The following is a 23,229-nucleotide window of genomic DNA, read 5'->3' on the forward strand; positions in this document are numbered from 1 at the left end:
TTTGTCTAATTTCTTTCTTTATCCTCTTTAAAAATCCCTGAGCTTCAAGTGTGGTGTGTGTTTTATAGAATATATAGAAATCTAGATAGAAATGTTTAGCATCAATACATCCTTGACTCGTATCTACACTTTCACCTCCAACCTGGATGACCCCGGAATTTTTTATCTCTATCTAGAAAGCCAAGTACTCTGTCTCTTAGAATGTCATAAGAAAGAAATGTAAAGAGTGCTGCTGTTTCTAGCACTAAACTGGGAACTCTTCTAATGCTTCACGACTTCCCTAAATGTAATCTGAGATACTTCTAGATTTTTGGCAAGAACCCCCTTTTTTTTGTTGTCCCATGTTTTTTGTGGGAATAACACCAATGTGGGCTATTTGGTTCTTAAACTTGAGTGGAATCAGTTTTCTTTTATATCTACCCGCATTCTATGGAAAGTGAATTGGAGTGAAGGGATCCCTACCTTTAGCAAAATGACATCTGCATTTATTGAGGACATATTCTCTGAACTCTTCGCTCATTTGAACCCTTTTGCCAGTGGGCATCTTCAGAACTATAGGATGCCAGGGTGAACTGCGGGGGTGACTTTGGACAGGGCTACATTCTTAAGGAAGCCAGGCATCCACAGATATATGGGAGAGGTTATTGGTTTACAGCTGCAACTTGCTTCTTTGCAGCGAGTAAGCTTGCCATGGGTAATTTGAAAGATGCTGCTTGGCTACACCCAGTGCTTCCTTCTTGATAGCCCTATTTGGAAACTCCGAATTCTTTCTTGCTCTGGACTTCTCTTTTTTCTGACTTAAGCTGTTATGCCAGGTACTCACTTTCTGGATTTTCCCTCCCCATTTTTCTCAATTTGATTTGGAAAACATTTTGTGTTTGGCACTCCTGGACTGTCTCGGAGGTGCTTGTAGCATGTTCTTTGTACCATATCTGTGCTCATTTTCAGCAAAGCACTTGAAAGTCACCCTGTATTGGGGGCCTTTTGTAGGCTTTCATGACCTGAATGAGTACTGTTCAAAATTCAGTCTGAAACACAGAGGTATCATTTTTTCTGGGGCCTACTTTCTCATTCATTTGTTTTTTATTATGCATCAGGTCACTTTCTTTTGCTAGTGTACTAAAACAAATGTGCTACTGAAGTTTACTGTTCAGAAATGTAGAATTGTCAACTTGTTTTCTTCTGTTTCTGCAACCCTTTCTTGGAGCGTTCTCCTCTCACTTCTTTGCTGCATGTCTTACCGCTTTTCCTTAGAAGAAGCAGAAAGTATTGTTGTTTCATTATATATGCTGCTGTGTAGTTTATTTGTTGCCATAGTTCACAAAGTCCTATGATACCATAACTTGGCTTTTAGCTTTATAAAATAGTCAACTGTTCAGACTTTGCACACATGCCATTAGTGTCTGCATAACAGTCCACATAATATTAATAATCATATCCAGGATGTTCTGAAAGAGAACTCCAATGCTGCTGGTGGCTGATGACCATCAAGAAATGTTGTCCTTAGTGGTTCGTTTTTATGCTAAAGGCATCAGAATGAGATTGCTGGAATTAGATTTTTTTAAAGTGTGATGGTTGGGTCACATCACACTTGGACCTAGGATAGATTGTTTTGAGTAGGCTAGAGTTGTGTGAGGTGAGGCTATGTTTTATGTATTTGTGATCTAATTTGTAAAACTGATAGTTGATCCCTTTTAAGTCAAATCAGTATTCACCTATTTTAGATAACTTCACATTTTATATAACTACATCATCAATTTCTATTTCATGCATTCATGCTGCACTTTGGTTACTATAGCATTCAAAAAGAACAAATTTAAACAGTGCTTTAAATGGGAAAAAATAAGTGCAGGTACTCATTAAAATGAGCTAGAGGTGTGGCAAGCGGGCGGGGCTATGGGCGGGGCTTACGGCAAGACAGGATGATACATAATAACTTCTATACCACTTGCAGCACATATCAAAACACAACAGAAATGTATTAATGTAAACAAAACAGGTTAAATCATTACACAAAATCAAAGCCAAACAGGATAATATGGTAACTTTTTCTAGTTTTGTAATATTTGCAACTTCTTAATGTCATACCATTATTTGTTGTTGTGTGGCACAATGCTATATATTCTCAAGCATGCACACACACACACAGAAAGAAACAAGCAGACATGTACACGAACCCATTCCCCACATTCAAAGGAGTATTTCGTTGTGCTATACATCGTTATTTTTGTTGATAGAGTAAGCTTACTGCTGAGGGCTGTATTTTTAAATATAGGCTTGTAGAAAAAAAACTTGATAAATCAGGATTTATAATTTTTCCAGTAAATAAAAGCATGAATCATGTAATCACTTCAAAAGTACAAAAGTATTTCCAAGCTGTGAAAGTGTGCGTGTACACGCAAGCGCCGTCGGGGCCCTGTAAATTCTGCAAGGCAGCGTTTTAAACTAGATTTCAGGCTAAAGGTTATTTGTTTTCTCTAGATCATACTGCTTCCAAGCATTAAAGAAGGCGATTCGATTGAAATCACATGTGGTTCCTCTATAGTTAAACCAATTACTTCAAGAAATACAACATATTTATACTTTACACAGATTTGTGTTAACATACCATTTCTAAGCACCTTTTTCAGACATGAACACATCTGGTATTTGTATCTGAAAAAAAGTGGCAATTCTAACGTCAGCTGTCACCTCACTTTTTTCTTCCCTCCCCCCCTTCCTTCAGTGTTCATGTCGTTTTCCCCCAACCAGGTCCATTTCCCGGAGTGCTGCAGCATTCCCTGCAATTCATTGCTCTTTGGGCAGGGCACCTTCACACTCATGAACCTGTTGTAATGTCGCTGTTATCATGTAAATTCAGCGACCAGTGTTGGAGGGGCATACAAAGGGAAGTAGCTCCTGTGTTGAAAAGAAAACCGGCTTTGTCGAAGGTGAAGGATTGTGTTTCCCTGCTACTTGTTTTAGTGCAATATCCTAAATGGGACTGAATTACTGACCAGCAGGGGGGAGGCTAAAGCACTTTCAACTGAACAGTGCAGGGTCTGACAAGACCCTGTCCTGTTAATCACAGCGTGACGCAAGCCCTCACCAACCCCAGCAGTCTGCGAAAATAAAATGGGAGCTGCTAATCTAGCAGCCTCTCCGCAAAAGGCTACGTCATGGCTACCATGTTCCTGCTGTGCCATCAAACAGGGTACTGGTAATAATAATAATAATAATCCACATTTGTAAAGTGCACAATCACCCGTAAGGGTCTCTAGGCGCTGGGGGCCGTTGGGAAGATTAAGCGAGCTATTGCCCAGAGTCACATGGTGCTGGGCTAACCTGCCGCCGGAGCCGGGGATCGAACCCAGATTCCAGCGTCAAGAACTAAAGAAAAGTGCCGGTACTTAGGGCTCGAAAATTTTGAAGTGCCGGTACGGAGTACCAGCCCATTTAAAGCACTGAATTTAAATAAATATGTAATTACTAAATTAAAGAGGCACGTGAATCACATTGATCATATAGGAGGTCCATGTTCCAAGATACATACTAGGCAGAAAAGAGAGGTCATCATGTCTCTTTGGAATTTTCTGAAGTAAGTCTCAACTCAAGGCAGTGGAAGAGAGATAGGAAATCCTAGACATTAGAGCGTTGCTAGTGCAGGGATCGTCTCTAAAATATTCTTATTTTGATGGGCAAAGCAAATGTTGTGTGGTAGTCATTATCATGGTCATTCGTTGAACTAGACAGTGTTATGAATTCAGCCCTCATTTGAATGGCATGGAACAGTTCGATCTGCAGAGTAAACTCCAGCAGTTGAGGATATATGGATTCATCACTATTGAAACATAGACTTCAAAATGATTATTTCTTTTACCAAGCACATTGATATTGACATCCAACATAGTACCTTTGTTTGTGTTTGAAAACATTAGGTCTTAACTAGCATTCTGCAATTCTGTCAAAGTAACTTTATTATGCTTTTTCCTGTTGTAGGGGTTTGCAGACTTTGCTAACACCAGTTCTTGCAAACATTCTTGAAGCTGACCAGGACAAGTGCTGGGGTTTCGACACATTTTTTACAGAAACCAGTGATATTCTACATCGAATAATAATCCATGTGTTTTCACTCCAACAAATGACACTGCATAAGATCTACATCCACCGATCTGATGAGTAAGTGCCCGTTCGTATTATTTGTCACAGGTTGTGCTATTTTCACAGCATGAGGTAATATGTTGAATCCTCTTGAAGGTGGGCTTATGATTTTGAAGATCTTCTGCATATTTTTGTGGCATGCATAGATTCCTTTAACACAACTTATGTAATGGTGTATCAAAATAAACAAGAATGGATTAACAGTCCGGATAGAAAAATAATAATGCATCAATTAATACAAAGACAAAATGTTTATTAAGGAATTGTGTGGGGGTGTCATTTCACCTCATGACGGCAAAGCTGTCAAAAGTAAATGCTTAACATGCTTTTAATGAAAATGCTTTAAAAAGATTAGTGGTGGAGAACACAGTCTTTAGCACGCTAACAAAAGCAAACCACCTGCTATTGATATCCTGAAACAATTCTCATGAAGCAAAGTTATTGCTTACAAGTGCATGTCTTCAAGAAAACCTGGACATAGTCTGTAACGAGAAGTTAAGCCACTTATGGGTTTGCAAGTGTCACTGTTCAGTGCTTACAGGCACCTTACTACCCTGCTTACGCCGTCCTACCCAGCTAGCAGTCCAATTCATCTTGCATCAGCTAGTTTTCACGAAGATATACTTGCCTAAATTAAGCTGTTTCAGCAGGACCACGATTAAGAAGGGTGAGACAGAACATGAATCAATAAGGAAATCTAGTGTTCAAGGAATAAAACGGTGACCTAAGATCAATAGATTATGTGAAACCGATGGGCCTTTTGTGCCTTCGTGAACATAATACGGTGTGGTTTGAGATGGAGGGGAAAGAGTAGGAACACTAGGATAGATATTTTCCTCAAATCCTTTGTACTTTTGCTTGGGCTTGGCCAGCTGACCTTGGTGTTCTGCTTGATTCTTATAATGGTGTCTCTTTATGGACAATCATGCTGTAAGGGTGTCGCTTGGTGGACAAACACGCCTCCAGAAATGACCGTGATTAGGCGCATCTCTTGAGCGGTGATGCCTATTACTTTCTTCTTTGCTCTTTTATGCGGGTTTGGAGCTCTGTATCCAACTTTGTCTGCTTTAGCAACTCCCAAACATTTTTGGGGAATTCAAGAGGGTGCAAAGGAAATGTCTCTCCAAGACCACATGCTTTAAGCTACACTGCAATTGCAGGAAGCAGATGGCTGTCCTGTATCTGCATGGTGTTTGCCTCTGGTGACTAGGCATCTGTCATTACTTGAAGACATGCACCAAATACTCCCTGATACACGTGAAGGTAATCAGGGAGTGGAAAGCAAAACACTTTCTCAGAACATAAAATTCAGAGCAGGTCACACTGCCCTGCTCCTGCTATTGGTCACAGGACCACAACCGGACCTCCTCCCTGTCTCGCAGTAACTCTCCAGGTAAGTCAAAGGCCAAGACACACCATAGCAAAAGAAAACCAAGTGGGTCTAATCTCCGTCAGTAAAGTAACCACACAGTCAACACTCCAAACAGCAGAGCCAGCTGTTGTGTTCTGACTTGGAGCTCATCCTGATGCTGTCCCCGACCTCGCGTTTCCCATTGTGTTGTCAAACCTGTAGAAATTAGATACTTTCAAGGAAGCCATGCTGCAGATTGTTAAGGTGTTGCCAGGCCCATTCCGGACCAACTTAAGGACCCTGGATTGCATATTCACCGGTGGAACCAACCCAGGTGCTAACTGATCCAATTGAGCCTCCTCCCATCTTCTTGCTGGCATGAGTCCCTGCTTCACAAGTCTCGGAGGCCACAACGGTCCTAACCGATCTGATGCCGACCCATCCTTCAGTGGCGCCCACTCTTGGTCCGGTTCTGCTGTTTGAATCTGATTCAAGTGCAGTTCAAGAGTTTCAAAATGTTCCACATGAAGGGAACGTGAGGTGGGCAACTTGCTCCCCCCTTATTATACTGATGCTGGACTATACTTTGGTTTTACAAAATTGTAGTGACCTAGACACACCTCCTGAAGCAGAAGGAGACTCTCCATCAGGACCCCCTACTGACGAAATGCCTCTCATCATATGTTGTCCACAGAGAATTACTAGATCTACAACTTCTGACTATGTAAATAACAGACAGCATATTAATATCTTGTATTTTGAGCCTACTGCATCCAAGACCTTGTTACCATTAAATTAAGCCTTAGCAGATATCCTGGTGGCATTGTGGATAAAACTGTTGTGGCTTCCCCAGTTAGTTGCCTGGTAGCTTGACCGCATAGTCCATCCCCTGTATACACCACTTTTCTAACTCATCACCCAACCACTAAAAGCTTAGAGGTCCAAGCTTGCATGACTTAGGTCAGCCCTAATGTCTTGCCTTCTACACTGCCTTATAGGGAGTTAAAGTGTGTGGGTGCCTTTGACCAAAAATGATTCTCTTCCACTAGCTTTGCCCTAAGGTCCTTGAACGCTGTGCATCCTGAGCTCATACACACATGTTCTTTGGCATATGGTCAGTGAGATCTTGGCAGCTGTCCCTGATAAATTAAGGAGCGCCATTTCCCAAATAATTCAGGATGGACAAGATGCTGCAAAATATGCCTTGGGGGATGGCCTTGACACAACCAAAGGAATGACTGTTTGCTATGGGTACTAGTGTTGTGATCACATGTCATGCCTGGATGTATGCCACCGGTTTTTCCGGTGACGTACAGCCTTTGATCATTGATATGCTTTTTGATGGTTCCAGATATTTGGGAGAAAAGACTGACTCTTCTCTAGACCTTTACAGCCTCATTCTGTGGCTTACTCTCACTGTCACATCAGTTCTATCAACAGTACAGAACATTCAGAGGATACTCACAGGGCCTAGCTTGCCACAATATGCAGTCTGTACAGCAGCCAAAAAGTTTCATGGGTCCTAAGGACATGCTGCAAGCAAAGATCCTGGATCCCACCAAAGATTGAACTCTTCATCTTCCTTCTCACTGCTACTATGGCTACCATGCTTGTTTGTTTTCTGCTTCCAGAGCTATGCTGGGCCAGTAGGGGGCAGACCTGATTTTTTCCTACCCATATGGACAGCTAAAAAGTCAGATGAATGGGTGTTTCGATTTTTTCAGGGAGGATTACACCCTGTCCTCCATATATTACTCTGCCTGTTTCCACTCAAACTTCAGCAGATCTTGACACTCCTTCTGCAGGAAGTGCAAACATTGTTTTACCAAAAGGGCCTTAGAGAGGGTCGAAAAGGTAGGGATGTTACTCCTGTCTTTTTTTGTTTGCCAATGAAATACAGAGGGTTCAAGTGGATGCGGGTTCTTTGTCCCCCTGTTACCCGAATGGTTTTCTGCAGGGTGCCCAATTGCACGTGCCTGGTCTGCAACCCCACAGATGCTACCTTTGGTTCATAGTGTTTTTGGAGCATTTCCAGTTCGCTTTTCTGTCACTCGGCCTCACCTCTGCCCCACAGGTGTTTACAAAAGTGATGGTGGTGGTTGTGACCCATCTTCGCAGGTGCAAACATGTTCTCACTGGTGCCTTTTATTAATGCCTCTTTGGGACCTTAACCTGGCATAACATGTGTGATGTGCATGTTTGTCAAGCTGATTCAGAAGTGTTCTCTGTAACTGTTCACCATCAAGACAGTTTTTCTTATTGCAGTTACTTCCTCACACTGAAATGCAAGCACTGTCAGTGCATCTCCCATACACTACCTTCTTCTCTGACAAATTGATGCAGAAAGCTCATGCTTCATTTCTGATGAAAGCAACATAGCCCTTCCATGTGGGTCAATCTGTTGCTCTAATTACCTTTTTCTCTCTGCCATATCCCTCTAATGTTTAAGGGAGGCTTTGCCAGCTAGATCCAAATAGAGTACTCAGTGTCTACATCAAGCATACCTGAGAGTACCGAGTTGATGGCAAGCTGTTTGTGGATGTCCACCAAGATTATGCATCTACTGCCTGCATCCACACCACACGCCCAAGTTCAGAAAACTTTGCCAAATGTTTTTGGCTAATACCTTGGCTAACCAGGAAGGTTGACTACTTAGTTGGCTCCAAAAGTAGAACACTAGTGACCTGGTTTCATCCATCAATTTATCTATTCATTTTGACCACCTAAGTGTTGTCTTGAGGGAGGATCGCCAACTCACAAGGCGTCTTTTGGCAGGCATGCCCAATGTAAGTTAGGAGAACCTCCTCATAAGGCCTCTTAAAACTCTGACAGGAATCCTGCTATGCTGCCAGTGCCATATTTTGAGTCACATAAAAAAAATATTTACCTAAGAATCATTGATGACCCTTGTGTGCATCAGTCTCCAACCTGTCGACATTCAAGTTACTGATAATGCTACTTGACACACCTTCTCTTTCACTGTCGATTGACTCTGGCATCGTACTTGACAACAGCTCCATCACCTTCAACAACAGCATCAATGACCGTGTTGGCCTAGTCCTAAGGCAGGCCAACTGTTGATGGTACCACCATTGAAGGGTTGTATGATACAACAGCGCATGCCTTAACCACGCATGCCTAAACAACGCAGTTTGAACCACGACTGCTTCTTTACCAAGCATGCCTTTACCACGCATGTCTCTACAACAAATTTCGTTGTAAAGGCATGTTTGGTAAAGGGATATGTGTGGTATAGCTCTCATCCCAGCTCCCCCAGCCCTGAGCCCTATAACCCTGTATCCCAGCCCTGCAATCCAGCCTGCCCCAGCTCTAAAAATGAACCCAACTCCCCATCCTGAGCCCTAAAACCCAGCACCCCCCATAAAAACGACCCCAGATAGCCCTAAAACTGACACCCAGCTCAAAATACTGCCCTCCTCCCCTGAGCCCTAAAACCCTGCCCGAACCCTATAAACTGCCCCACCCTGAACCCTAAAACCGGCCCCAGCCCTAAAAACTCCCCACCAAACCCGGCACCACTTACCAAGCCATATCCTGGTCCTTCTCCCAATCCTTCCTGTTCCTCTCCCCGCCCATCCGTTCTGCTTCTAGACTGCTGACTGCCTTAACCACCCATACATGTGGTTAAGGCATAAGCGTGGTTCTGGCAAGTGTTGTAAATACTGTTTTCCCTATTGAAGACCACGTCATTTTTGTCACTGAAAAATAAATCCATGTCTTCATTTCCAGTTCCTGTAAAACACACCATGGCTCCTGAAGATACTTAACCAGTTAAAGTACTGCAACTCTTGCCTTCTGAAATTTTAGACACTGAAAGAGAGTTGCAGATTGGAGGACTCTTCGAGGCTGCCACCAGACAAATGTAGAAACGTAAAGTGCCAAGAATTGATGAGGAGGATACGAGGAAGTGAAATAAAGGGAACCATCATGAGGAAAAGGTATCCCACTGGGGATGCTGACATCCTCATTACAATCAACATTTGACAAATTCAGTCACATTGTCTGGAACCACTAATCCTCAGCGTACCTGTTGCCCTTATTGTTGACCTTCACAAAGTGATGAAAGGATACTTTTGTTGCTTTCCAACAGTACTAGCGCACCTGGAAGGAGCATCACAGCCACCACTGCATTATTCTCAGTAGGCACCACCCCGCCAACTCCACCACAAACTCCTAGTCCAGTTTTCCTCATCTGTCACTGCTACTCCTGTGACTCTTCCCCTCCACAGGCAAGTCAGTGCTCACATGTGATAATCGGTTCCTCAGAAGGCATGGAGATGGAGGAAGAAGTGGAGTTTCTTGAGAATCAACAGATTGCAAAAGACACATGGGTCTATGTAGCATCTGCAACTGGTGCACACAGACAACTCGCTGGATGACATCACTCTCTTTCAGTAGTTTATAGAGAAAGCATCAAAGGGATTTGATGTAACAATAACAGAAACTGAGATACATACCACATGACCATGATCCCTGGGATGATTATGATAAGGATCCAGATCATCCTAATGATCCTGACCTGAATCCCTCCAGACCTTCCCCACCTGCTGACAACATTGGCGTTACACAACTTATCAACAGGGCTGCCCAATATCATGGAGTGGAACTACATTCAGACCCTCTAGAAGAGGATTTCCTTGTAGAAACATTCACACACTCACAAATGTCTACTAACACCTTACCCATGTTAAAGGGCATGTTAAAACATACCGATGAAGTATTCAAAGACCCAGGTAGAGCCTGAATACTGACACCTAGGGTGGATAGAAAATACAAGCCCGCACCTTCAGACCCTGTATACATTAAAGGACAGTTACTTTTAGACTCTCTTGTGGTATCTACTGCCAGCAAGAGAGCTAACTCAAACTACAGGCAACGCCCCTGCCCCGATAAGGAGTGTAAACTTATTGATGCCTCTGGAAAGAGAGTAGCCTCACAGGCCGCCAATTATTGGCATATTGCCAATGCTCAGGCTCTCTTGGCACGCTACGACAGGGCCCACTATGATGAGTTGGAAAAACTCATGCAGCATTTGCCAGAGGAGTATTAAACTAATGCTAACGACTTCATACAGGAAGTGAAGCTCATCACCAACACTTCCATTAAATGCGCCCTAGATGCAGTGGACACAGCTTCTCGTGCTGTTAACACTAGCATACTACTGCGAAGACACACTTTGCTTCGAATCTCTGGATTCAAGCAGGAGGTACAATCCCCCATACTTAATCAGCCCTTTGATAAAAATCATCTTTTCGGGCCAACAGTAGACACTTCATTAGAAAAAATGAAGAAAGACATGGCAAAATCCATGGGAGCCCTACAACCACCTTCTAACAGGGGTTCCTTTCGTCGCTCCTTTTACAAGGGTGGCTCAAAAACACTGTCGTCATAAAATCCCTCCTCCTCTTACAAAGTAAACAACCAATCAAATTCTTCCAGAGGCTATTTTAGAGGAGGTTACAGAGGAAACAATAACAAGGGAAGAGGCAGAGGTAAATCCACCCGCATTTCCCCTGCCAATAAACAGTGACTTCCCCCCACTACCCCCGATCATTCCACTCCTGTCGGGGGACGACTCTCACAGTTCTTACCTGTCTGGCAGTCCATCATATCAGACAAGTGGGTAATACAAATTATCCAACATGGTTATTGCCTGGAGCTTACCAGCACTCCACCAGGAATCCTCCCGAGAGAGCGTGCAATTTCACCAGAACATCTCACCCTCTTAAAACAAGAGGTACTCTCTCTATTAGACAAACATGCAATAGAACCGGTCCCATTATGTCATCAAGGGACGGGAGTGTATTACCTATACTTTTTCATTCCAAAAAGACGGTTCCCTGAGACCCATACTGGACTTCAGACAGCTAAACCTCTACATTCAATCAGACCACTTCCACATGATCACCCTTCAACAGGTGCTCCCATTGCTTCAGCAAGGCGACTTTCTTTCCACTCTAGATTTAAAGGACGCCTACTTCCATATTCCCATTCACTCAGATCACAGGAAATACCTCAGGTTCGTGGTGGATGGACAACATTATCAATTCAAAGTCCTCCCATTCGGGGTAACTACAGCTGCAAGAGTCTTCACCAAGTGGTCGCAGCTCATTTAAGAAGACAACACATTCACGTCTTCCTTTACTGAGACGACTGGCTAATAAAAGCCAGATCGCAACACAGCTGCATACACCACACTCCCAAAACAGTTCAGTTGCTTCACAACTTGAGATTCACTGTCAACCTCACCAAGTCTCATCTTCAACCCTCCAACACGCAAGCGTACCTAGGAGCCCCAATAGACACTTGCAAAGCTCTAACGTACCCAAACCCTATTAGAATACACAACATGCTAACCCCGATCTCACAATTTCAACCGCAGCACTCACTACCAGCCCGAATGTTTATGCAGTTGATCGGAATGATGGCATCTTGCATTCTAATTGTTCCTAATGCAACAATGCATCCCCTACAGGAATGCTTAGCACGTCAGTGGAACCAGGCTCAAGGTCAGTTAACAGATCTGGTGTTGGTGGACGGTCGCACTTATCGCTCTCTGCAGTGGTGGAATACACAAAATCTTTCCAAGGGCCGGCCATTCATCACCCAGTTCCACAGATAGTGCTCACAGCAGAAGCATCCCTCACTAGTTGGGGAGCTCATCTTCAAAAACATACCATTCAGGGTATGTGGACTCTTCAACAAAAAACACTCCACATAAACCATCTAGAGCTGCTAGCAATTTTTCTAGCATTGAAAGCTTTTCAGATACACCTAGTAGGCAAAGTTGTCCTAGTTTGTACAGACAACATGGCAGCAATGTACTACATACAAAAACTGGGGGGGAATACACTCACTACAGCTTTCACACCTTGCTCAAAACATATGGAGTTTGGGATACCTGAAAAAATATATCTCCATGCAGAACATCTCCCAGGAGTAAACAATCAAATTGCAGATCTGCTCAGTCGTCAAAGACAACAGATCCACGAATGGGAACTACACCCTCAAGTTCTCCCATTTTTTTCATATGTGGGGCTACCTAGACATAGATCTGTTAGCCACACACCTCAACGCAAAATGCCCAAACTTCGCGTCCAGGTATCGACACCCATTGTCTAAAGGCAATGCGCTCTGGATCAATTGGTCAGGGATATTTGCTTATGCTTTTCTACCTCTCCTGCTAATTCCATTACTGGTTCCGAAGCTCAAGCAACATTCCCTCACAATGATCCTAGTTGCTCCCACATGGGCTCGACAACCCTGGTTCACAACCCTGTTGGAACTATCACTAGTTCCTCATCAAAAACTACACCTCTCCCCCAAGCTTCTCACTCAGAACCATGGAGAGATACGACATCCAGATCCCAGTCAACTCAACCATGCGGTCTGGCACCTGAAATCATAGAATTTGGCTACCTTAATCTCCCGCCAAACTACATGAACGTCATAAAAGAGGCTAGACGCCATACGTCAAAAACAAAAGCTTGTCATTTTCTGAAAACATCCACTGTTTTTTAAATCATATTTCAGTTTTCATCCTAAATGAAGTCTACGAGCTTCAGCTTGTGGTTGTCATCAAGTACTCACAATTATTATTTCCTGAAATACATTCTGTGACAAATGCCTTTGTAAAACCATCAAGATTTAAGAAGTTTGCTCTCTATAGAGTGTACCAAAATGAGGTGCACTGTGCAGAGAGTCCAGGTATCCCTTGGTAGTGTACAGGGGCTTGCTTTAACAATCCCAGGGAGCACTATTTGTTGTAGTGTGGTCAAGCAGCCCTAGGCTTATCAGAGGAGAGCATTAGGCATTTGTTGCACTCACAGAGTCAATAAATGAGACATACACTCAATAAGGAAATCTGACACCATTTTAGAAAAATAAAATAGATTTTTGTATTAATTTAGACACCAAGATCTACGAGATTAGATCAGTACTTTTCGAGCCAGCAGATTTCAGAAAATATAGTTGTCAGATTTGAGGCATGAGGTATCCTGTGGTAGAAACATACACTGCTTAGAGGTAGTTGCAATTGAGTTACTGGGTTGTTCTTCTGGATTTAAGGTCAATCAATCAATCAATCAAAGCATTTATATAGCGCACTACTCACCCGGAGGGTCTCAAGGCGCTAGGGGAGGGGGGGTCCGCTACTGCTCGAACAGCCAGGTCTTGAGCTGCTTCCTGAAGGCAAGAAGGTCCTGGGTCAGGCGGAGGTGGGTCGGGAGGGAGTTCCAAGTCTTGGCGGCCAGGTAGGAGAAGGACCTTCCTCCTGTGGTGGCTCTTCGGATGCGGGGGACGGAGGCGAGGGCGTGGCCGGTCGATCGAAGCTGGCGTGTGGGGGCGTAGAAGTTGAGGCGGCTGTTGAGGTATCCTAGGCCTTGGTTGTGTAGGGCTTTGTGTGCGTGGGTGAGGAGACGGAAGGTGATTCTCCTGTTGACCGGGAGCCAGTGCAGATCTCTCAGGTGTCCGGAGATGTGGTTGCGTCGGGGGATGTCCAGGATGAGTCGTGCAGTGGCGTTCTGAATCCGCTGGAGTCTCTTCTGGAGTTTGGCAGTGGTTCCGGCGTAGAGGGAGTTGCCGTAGTCCAGACGGCTGGAGACGAGGGCCTGGGTGACCGTCTTCCTGGTCTCGGTGGGGATCCACCGGAAGATCCTACGTAGCATGCACAGGATGTTGAAGCACGACGAGGAGACGGCGTTGACTTGTCTGGTCATGGAGAGGGAGGAGTCCAGGATGAAGCCCAGGTTGCGTGCGTGGTCTGTTGGTTTGGGTGTGTTGCCCAGGGTGGGGGGCCACCAGGAGTCGTCCCAGGCGGAGGGTGAAGATCCCAGGATGAGGACTTCCGTTTTGTCCGAATTCAGTTTCAGGCAGCTGTTCATCATCCACTTGGCTACATCTGTCATCCCTTCGTGTAGGTTGGCTCTGGCGGTGGCGGGGTCGTTGGTGAGGGAGAGGATCAGCTGGGTGTCGTCGGCGTAGGAGATGATGTTGAGGTTGTGTTGGCGTGCGATGGCTGCGAGGGGGCTCATGTAGACGTTGAAGAGGGTTGGGCTGAGCGAGGAGCCTTGGGGAACGCCGCAGATGACTTCGGTTGCTTCTGATCTGAACGGGGGGAGGTGGACTCTCTGTGTCCTTCCGGCGAGGAACGAGATGATCCATTCCAGTGCCTTCTCCTGGATTCCGACGTTGCTGAGGCGCCGCACTAGGGTACGGTGGCAGACAGTGTCGAAGGCCGCGGAGAGGTCTAGGAGGATGAGGGCCGCTGTTTCTCCGTTGTCGAGCAGGGCTCGGATGTCATCGGTGGCTGCGATCAGGGCGGTCTCGGTGCTGTGGTTGGCCCGGAAGCCAGACTGCGAGAGGTCGAGGGATCCGTTCGTCTCGAGGAAGGCGGCCAGCTGCTTGTTGACGTCTTCTCGATGACTTTTGCAGGAAACGGGAGCAGCGAGATGGGGCGGTAGTTCTTGAGGTCTGTGGGGTCGGCTGATGGCTTCTTTAGTAGAGCGCTGAGTTCGGCGTGCTTCCAGCTCTCCGGGAAGGTAGCGGTGTTGAAGGAGGTGTTGATGATGTCCCGCAGGTGGGGTGCGATGACAGCGTCGGCCTTGTTGAAGACGTGGTGAGGGCAGGGGTCGGTCAGAGATCCGGAGTGGATGGAGTTCATCGTGCGGATGGTGTCTTCGGTGCTGATCGGGGTCCAGGCGCGGAGGGTGGTGGTGGGGGGCGGTGGTTCAGTCGTGGCGTGCATCGGTTGAGTGCTGAAGCTGTTGTGTATGTCCGCGATCTTGTTGTGGAAGTAGGAGGCGAGGGAGTTGCAGAGGTCTTGCGAAGGGGTGATGTCGTTGTTTCCGGCGTTGGGGTTGGAGAGCTCTTTAACGATGTTGAAGAGTTCCTTGCTGTTGTGTGCGTTGTTGTCCAGTCGTTCCTTGAATGCAGTTTTCTTGGTGGCGTGGATCAGTTGGTGGTGTTTTCGGGTGGCGAGCTTGAGGGCAGTCATGTTGTTCGGTGTTGGGTCTCTGCGCCAGGCTTTCTCGAGTGCTCGGCAGTTCTTCTTGGAGCTCTTGAGTTTGTCGGTGAACCATGGGGCTTTCTTGCTGCCGGGTCTGCTAGGCGGGGTCTTCAGAGGGGCGAGGTCGTCTGCGCAGTTGCTGATCCACTTCGTGAGGTTGGTGGCCGCCTGGCTTGGGTTAGTTGCGCTGGTGGGAGGGTTCATGCTCAGGGAGTTCGCGAGCTGGTCAGCTGTAATCTTGTTCCAGCTTCTGCGTGCCACCTGTTGTTGGTGGTGGTGGATCGTGGTCCTTCTGAAGCTGAAGTGGATGCAGCTGTGGTCCGTCCAGTGGAGTCCGGTGGCGTGGCTGAAGGTGATGTCCTTGCTGGATGAGAACACGGGGTCGAGTATGGGCCAAGGTCCTTAGAACCACCAGCAGTTTTGATTTACCTTCCCTGGTGTGTCTGGATACAGAGGTGCTGGTCACAAGGGTAGCCCCGAATGCTACAGCTGAAGTCTGTGAAGAAAACCTGTAACAGAAAAATGCTGCAATCCAGGACTTGGGGAAAAGCCCATCAGAACCCAAAGGGGGGGAGGGAGATTGGTTCTTGAGGGTCTCTGGTGCAAGGGTGTACTGTCTGTAGGCTAGGACTCGGGCTGAGGGGCTCGGGTGCAGAGTTGTTTTGTACTTGCTTTGGAGGCTCTCACTTGTTAGGTTGAGCTGGATATGGAGAAAGAACAGGACAGCAGAAACCTGGGCAGACTGTGTGCTCAAGGCCTCCCGTGAACAGTTGGCCTGTTCTGAAGAAACTCCAAAAGGGAAGAAAGACTCTGAGGCCTACGAAACTGCCAAAACCCGACACCTGAAGTCACCACTGCACCCGTCGCCTCTGGTCCGAATTGAAGTGGAGCACTGGTGTCAACAAGAACCTCCAGCCCTTTGGAGCTCAAGTCCATCATGGTTTCACCCCTACTGGACTCCCCGCCGTCACCTGCACCCTCTGCCTACAGGCCCCCTCAACTGCAAGTGCTCCAGTAAGGAAAAGCCCAACACCCAAGGACACTCCTGCTCCCGGCTGGTGGTGGTGTACTTCTGATGCTGCCTTGGACCTTGCCGATCACTTACCCTAACTCTTGGAGATTGGTCTTGTAAGTCTTTGTACTATACCGGTTTGCAGAACTTGTTCTTCCTTCTGTAGGATAACATTGCAAAACTCAGAAATTGCAATGTGTCCACTTTTTAACGTGAAAAGAATTTATATTTGAAAATGTTCTTACCCGAACAATTTAGATACTTGCTATTTTTATGAATTGGAGTTGATCTCCTTCTTGAATCTTGAAGTAATTTATTAATCATTGTGTGCATTTAGAAATGTCTTGCACTCCTCTGTGTTAAGTCTAAGGCTGCTCGACTACACTACCCCCTAATAGAGCACATTGGGATTGCATAGCAAGCCCCTATCCACTCATAAGGGAACCCATGGACTCTTTACACGGAATATCAACTTATTGATATACCACACAAAGAGCCAGCTTCCTACAGTTACTTACTGGCGGTCTCCAGTAGGTAATTATAGTTAGGACCTAGTTTCCTTAGGAAGAGCGTTTTCTGTTTCTCTAATAACTTTGGCTCCGTTTCACGAATCTTCACGAAATTTTCAAAACTAGTGTGCCAGTCAATTCAGCTGCTGTCTTGAAAGTTTTGTGTGATTCCTGTTTCCCCCATGCAATTTCCTTTAGGGATTTTGAACAGGACTACAGCTCGAATCGCTGAATGGAATTGCACAAACTTTTTGCACAAAGCTAGATCTTGGACCAGAAAGTGTTTTTTGTAATTTGGTGTAAATCCTTTGAGTATTTTTTCAGGTAATAAGAAAAAAAAAGATTTATGTATATCTAGAGACTCGTAGGGTCCGCGGATCTGACAGGTCTCCTGCCCCCACTTCAACCAGGAAGTGGTGGAAGCCATCTCAAGACTCGGACAGAGTCCCAAGAAAAGGAAATACATGGGTGCAGGGGAAGAATACCCCTTAGGCCTAGTTAGGGGGTCCCTGAGGGACCCCGCCAGGGGCCAAAAACATAGAAAAAAAACATTTGCTGCAAATTCGCAGAGGATCCTCAGCAAAATTTAAAACAAAAAAACAAGTGCAGTATTGTGCCCTCAATCATGCCGTAAGGCAACTATAACTTGCTCCCTCACCATGCACTTCTAATCGCTCCCACATATTACATCACTCATAACATCTTCTATGACTGTATTAGACTTCACTGATGACCTTTCAAATGACATCACTCATGACATCATCCAAGATTCTTTTGTACACATTGCTTTCTAAGCAGATATGGCATTAGAGCTATGAATGTAAGTGCAAAATAGCTCAGAGTTATATAAAGAATTACTAATGCTATTATACATACAATCCCTATAGGTGAGGCAAGCTTCCGTTATGTGCAGCATTGACCCTATACCATATACTTCATGGGTAGCCGAGTTCATGTTGACTTACACCACAGATAAAAGGGTAACCTCTACTGCACACAGTGTTGAATCTGTATTCAACTGTTCAGAGAAGACCACGTTCCTCCAGATACTCAAGCCCTGTTACGTAACTAATGCCGTAATACAGACAGTCTTTACCTGTATCAAATCCCCTTGCTGTCACCGAACCTACAGTGAGAAATGAAGTGGATATCAGTAAAAACGTGGCTACTGTAAACAGTGTTTATGCCATGAAGACAATTTACTCTGTACCACACTGTTTCCAGACAATGAGACTCTCATGAGAAATACACCACAGAGTATTAAGAAGTATGTACTAAGAAGAACATACACTCTATACAAGCCTCTTTTAAGCCAATCATCATGTGTAGGTGGGGACTGCGAGTTCCACTTCACCAAAATAACCCTAACTGCCACCATGAGATCTATGGTGAGTGGTTTACCCCCTAGCGACTTGTAGAATTTTTTCCCCAGATGAGGTAAGCCTAGCAATATACTACCCGATCCCATCCAATGGGTGTTCCAAAAGGCTCTTCCACTATTATAATTATGTCCCATATCTATTCTGTTTGGGGATATGCCATAGAAGGTGAGCTAGTGTGGTTAAGGGTGCGCATCCCCACCACCAGGCTTCTTTTTTCCATTTGTCCCATTCTACTAATTTCAGGGGCATCCCATACCAGTAGTTCTGGAGTTTGAATTGTATATCTTTTATTTGGCAAGCTGTAGCTGATATATGTGTTTTATCGAAGATTTTGTCCCTATATTTGTCTGTCATGTTCGTCCTCCGCTCCTTCTCCCATCTCTTTTGGGTTGGAGTTATAGTTTTAGGTTGAGTGTGTCTTAAATATCTATAGCTGGCCGAGACTTATGTTTGCAAGTGTATGTGCTTTAAAACCTCTTGAAGTTCGTCAATGGTCCATAGTCTCCTTCTTTCTTATCGGTTGGAGGATCCTGTGCCTGACATGTAGGTATGTGAAACGTTTACCTTCTAGAAGTTGATATTGGTGCTCAAGGTCTTCAAAGGGTTGGATATGCCCATTCCTAAAGAGACCCCACCAGACATTACATATTTGCATTCCATCCATTTTGAGCATGATAAAGTGTCATAGCTGGCTGAAAATCTGGATTCAAGCATATGGGCGAGCACGGTGAAAAAAATGTGGTAAGCCCCTCTTTTTAGCCACCCTGTCCCATGCTTCTAGTGTGGCTTTTGTAATGGGTAAGGAATACCGACCCCAGCTCCTGTGTTTGTGATGCAGCCATTGACTTTGTCACTTTCGCACTGCTTCTATCAAGTGATCAATGCCATACTATTGTCAGTCTCTATTTTTCCCCACTCCACAAAATATCGCAATTGGGTAGCTAGATAGTAGGTGTGGATATGTGGAATCCGCAATTTTTCAGAATGCGGTGATCAGTGTGTCTGCTTGGCTCCACTTAATGACTTTTTGTCCGACCACATGTAGATGTTTATTAGTTATTGTACTTGATTATGTGTTCTTTTGGGAATTGTACTGGAAGCGTTTGACCAAGATATAAAGTTCTTGGGAGTATGTCCATTTTAATGACATTTCTCCCTAACCATGAAGTATGGTGTAGAAATCACTTCCGCAACTCTATTATGATTTCCTTAAGCACATTAGAGTAGTTCAAATTTACTACCTCAGTGATAAAAGGGCAGAGTTTAACCCCAGAGTATGTAATTTCCTGGAGGCTTTATTTGATTGGTAGGAACTTCCCAAGTTCTTGCATTTGATTCTGCAGTGAATGAAAGAATAACACCTTTGATTTCCCTAGGTTGATTTTAAAACCCGCCATCTGTCTAAATGTTTCCAGCAAACATGGTCAATTATATTTTTAATGGCCAATTGAAGCCTCCTGAATGTCTGCCCTTTTCCTCATAGCGTTGGGGAGGTGTGGAAAAGTGAAAGCAAATAAGAGAGGAGAGTGGTAACCCTGTCTTGTTCCCCTCCCTATGATGAATAGTATTGAGTTTGTACCATTGACTCAGATATATGCCCTTGGGTGACTTGTATCCTGCCAAAACCCAATTCAGGAATCTGATACCTAACCTCAATCTCTACAGGACCCTCTACATCCAAAGCCTGTTAACTTGATCAAACGCTTTTTCAGCATCTAAGGAGAGGACGAACAGATTCTTATGTCTTTTTGGGGTGTTTTCAATTAGGTGACATATTTTTTTATTTAGTATTTTCCTCAAACTGTCTTTCTGGTATAAAGCTGTGTCGTTCTGCTAGGACAATGTCTGGAATCAGCTAACTAAGACATGTGGCTAGGACACTAGTAAACAGCTTGGCATCTATATTTAATAAAATAATATCTGCCCTTATGAAGCACCCATAGTCGAATGCAGTTCGTTTTAAAAGGGTTGCTGCACAGGCCTCTGATGAATCAAAAAGATTCGAAACGCGCAAGGCCTTGGACGGCATGTAGGGATTGGAAGCTGCATGCCTTTTTGAATAATAAAGTGGAAACTTACCTGCTGTGGAGTGCGGTCTTGAAACTTGGGAAACCTGTGATGAATATATATATATATATATATATATATATATATATACATCCAAAGTTTTTTAAGAGAATGGAAAAATGCGCACTCAGAGGGGAGTATCAATCACCAGTTGTTTAATCCATACTATCGTGCACTTGCACCGCCACATATTACGTATCCCATCATTGATGTAATATGTAAGGTCTTAAGCAGTGCATCATAGGGGTCCAAGTTACACTTAGGCCAATTACATATGACTGGTGAATTTCAGTCTTTTTGTTTGGTTTTAAAACTGCCAATCAGGAACTTTATATTTTATTGATGGAGTTCCGAAACACTAGATATCAATATTTTTTAAACCTTAATTTCTCAAACGACTGAAAAGATTTACACCCATAAAAAGAAACTCTTTCTGATTAAAAATATAGCTTTCTGACAAATTTGGTGTGATTCAGTTTCAACCATTTTTTCTGAACTGTTGTCGGAAGTGTTTTGGGAACTGCACCCACTTTTTCTCAGCCCGAGCTTGACAGATCACCCCAACAATTTCAAAGAAGGAACAGAGAATTTCAAAGAAGGAACAGAGGTGGATGAACGTTTGTTTTGGAAAGTTTCATAAAGATTCGTCACACCATGCCTAAGTTACAAGCAAAACAAAAAATTGCTTTTCATTTAAGTACAGTTTATCAATTGGTAGCGCTATAGAGAACAGGTGATATTACAACATTATATTTGCTCCATCAGAAGCAAAATGATGTAATTTGATACATGAGCATTAACAATAAATGTGTACACTGCTTGTGAAAACGTTTTAACTGATGTTAATTTAATTTTAATTTGTATTCACAGTACAGCAGCGTTCCATGATTTGGTTTGTAAACAAACGAAAATCCCCTCAGAGAATCAAGAAATGATCTATGAAGGACGACGGTTAGTCCTGGAATCAACTAGAAAAGCTCAACATTTCCCTAGAACCACTGAAGAAAATCCTATCCTTATTGTGAGCAGCGAGATGGTGTCCACCGTAGGTTTAATTTATGACCCAGGTCAGTCTGAGACCCAACATGTTACTTGTGGGCTGCATGGCTTGTATGACTAACTGGCACACTATACCTTACTTGCTATCCCATGTTCATCTCATCACAGATCCAGACTTTCAGTCTGTCTGCAACCAGGAAAGAAGAATCGTTTGCATCCGATTTGGTATACATATAGTTTAAAGAAAAGAAATAGTGTCAATGCAATATTCATTAAAAGTAAAGTTCATAAGAAAGCCTAAGGCAAACTGAAAATAATAGTTTTTATAAATAATGTCACTATAAAAAAATATATTCCGAAGCTGTGTACCTCCCAGCCACATATTTCAAACCTCTTCTTCATGCATTGTAGTACATACACTACCCAAAAGTCCAGATAAGTCCAAATGAAAAGTAGCTGACAGCAACAATTTCACATCGTCTATCCCTCCCCCCTGGAAAAACACTATTTTAGCCAACACAACAGGTTGGAACGTATCCTTATACCAGGGAAGCGATCCCCAAAATTCTTATTAACATGTTGGTCATCATCCTGTGTTTCTCACCAGGCCTATCAAAAATAATCTGCCTTGCCTCACTTTGCGAAAACTCTAATTTATTTCCTTTTTAGAACACTTTCTGTTAAATTGGAAGCCCCCGCCCAGTTGCTTTTATACCTCTGGTAGCAGCGCTTTCATGACCACGAAGTCATGTTTCCTAGCTAAAGTATCTGGCAAGAGAAGGCTTTAGTTGTCATATATCACGGACATCTGCAGGGCTGCTCTAAATTTCCTGCAAAAACAACAGTTGATGGACAGATTGCAGAAAAATGTCATACATTCACCCCAGTACAGAGATCTGGGCCTAAATCCATTGTTTTTTTGCTCACCGTGCCATTCCAGTTTGAACACAGCCATATGCAAATCAGTCTTGATCCTGTGCCCCATGGGAACAGTCCAGCTCGAACTGCCAAGCCAGGTCCTTCCTGGACTGGAAATAAGCATCCTAGGACCGGTCTCGGGCTTTCAGCCCTCATCAGCCAGGATAGCTTGATTCCAGTGGCACGGAGAGCACGGGACTCACGTCTGAGCATACCCGTCCCACTCGGGGTGACGAATGCAAAAACAACAGTTGATGGACAGAATGCAGAACAATGTCATACATTCACCCCAGTACAGAGATCTGGGCCTAAATCCATCGTTTGTTTGCTCACCATGCCATTCCAGTTTGAACCCAGCCATATGCAAATCAGTCTTGACTCTGTGCCCCATGGGAACAGTCCAGCCCGAACTACCAAGCCAGGTCCTCCCTGGACTGGAAACAAGCATCCTAGGACCGGTTTCGGGCTTTCAGCCCTCCTCAACCAGGATAGCTGAAAGCCCAAAACCGGTCCTAGGATGCTTTTTTCCAGTCCAGGGAGGACCTGGCTTCAACTGAGGTTGCATGGGGGGGGGGGCACACAATGTATTGGCCCTGAGCAATTGCCAATGGCCAAGATTTATTCAAGCATTCCATCCGTCACCGTCTTGTGCGACGGGTACGCGCAGATGTGGGTCCCTGACGGACTGTACCAGTGGAATCAAGCTATACCTGGCTGAAGAGCCCATAATAAGGGCAAAACCAGTCCTAGGTTGCTTGTATTCTGGTTCAGGGAGGACCTGACTTGGCAGTTCGGGCTGGACTGTTCTCATTTGAGCAGGGTCA

The 23,229-nt window shown here is 44.5% G+C and overlaps 1 protein-coding gene across 3 annotated transcripts in view; it reads left to right on the plus strand.

Annotated features, from left to right (window-relative positions):
• TBK1 (TANK binding kinase 1) overlaps positions 1-23,229 on the plus strand; it is a 428,747-nt gene that overhangs the window by 217,936 nt on the left and 187,582 nt on the right. For all 3 annotated transcript variants that reach the window (XM_078676127.1, XM_078676137.1, XM_078676146.1), the window contains exons 8-9: positions 3,979-4,158; positions 21,359-21,555. In XM_078676127.1, coding sequence (XP_078532253.1) covers positions 3,979-4,158; positions 21,359-21,555 — 377 coding nt within the window. The remainder of the gene's footprint in view (positions 1-3,978; positions 4,159-21,358; positions 21,556-23,229) is intronic.

This window comes from Lissotriton helveticus, chromosome 1_1, assembly GCF_964261635.1.
Source record: "Lissotriton helveticus chromosome 1_1, aLisHel1.1, whole genome shotgun sequence".
NCBI lineage: Eukaryota > Metazoa > Chordata > Amphibia > Caudata > Salamandridae > Lissotriton > Lissotriton helveticus.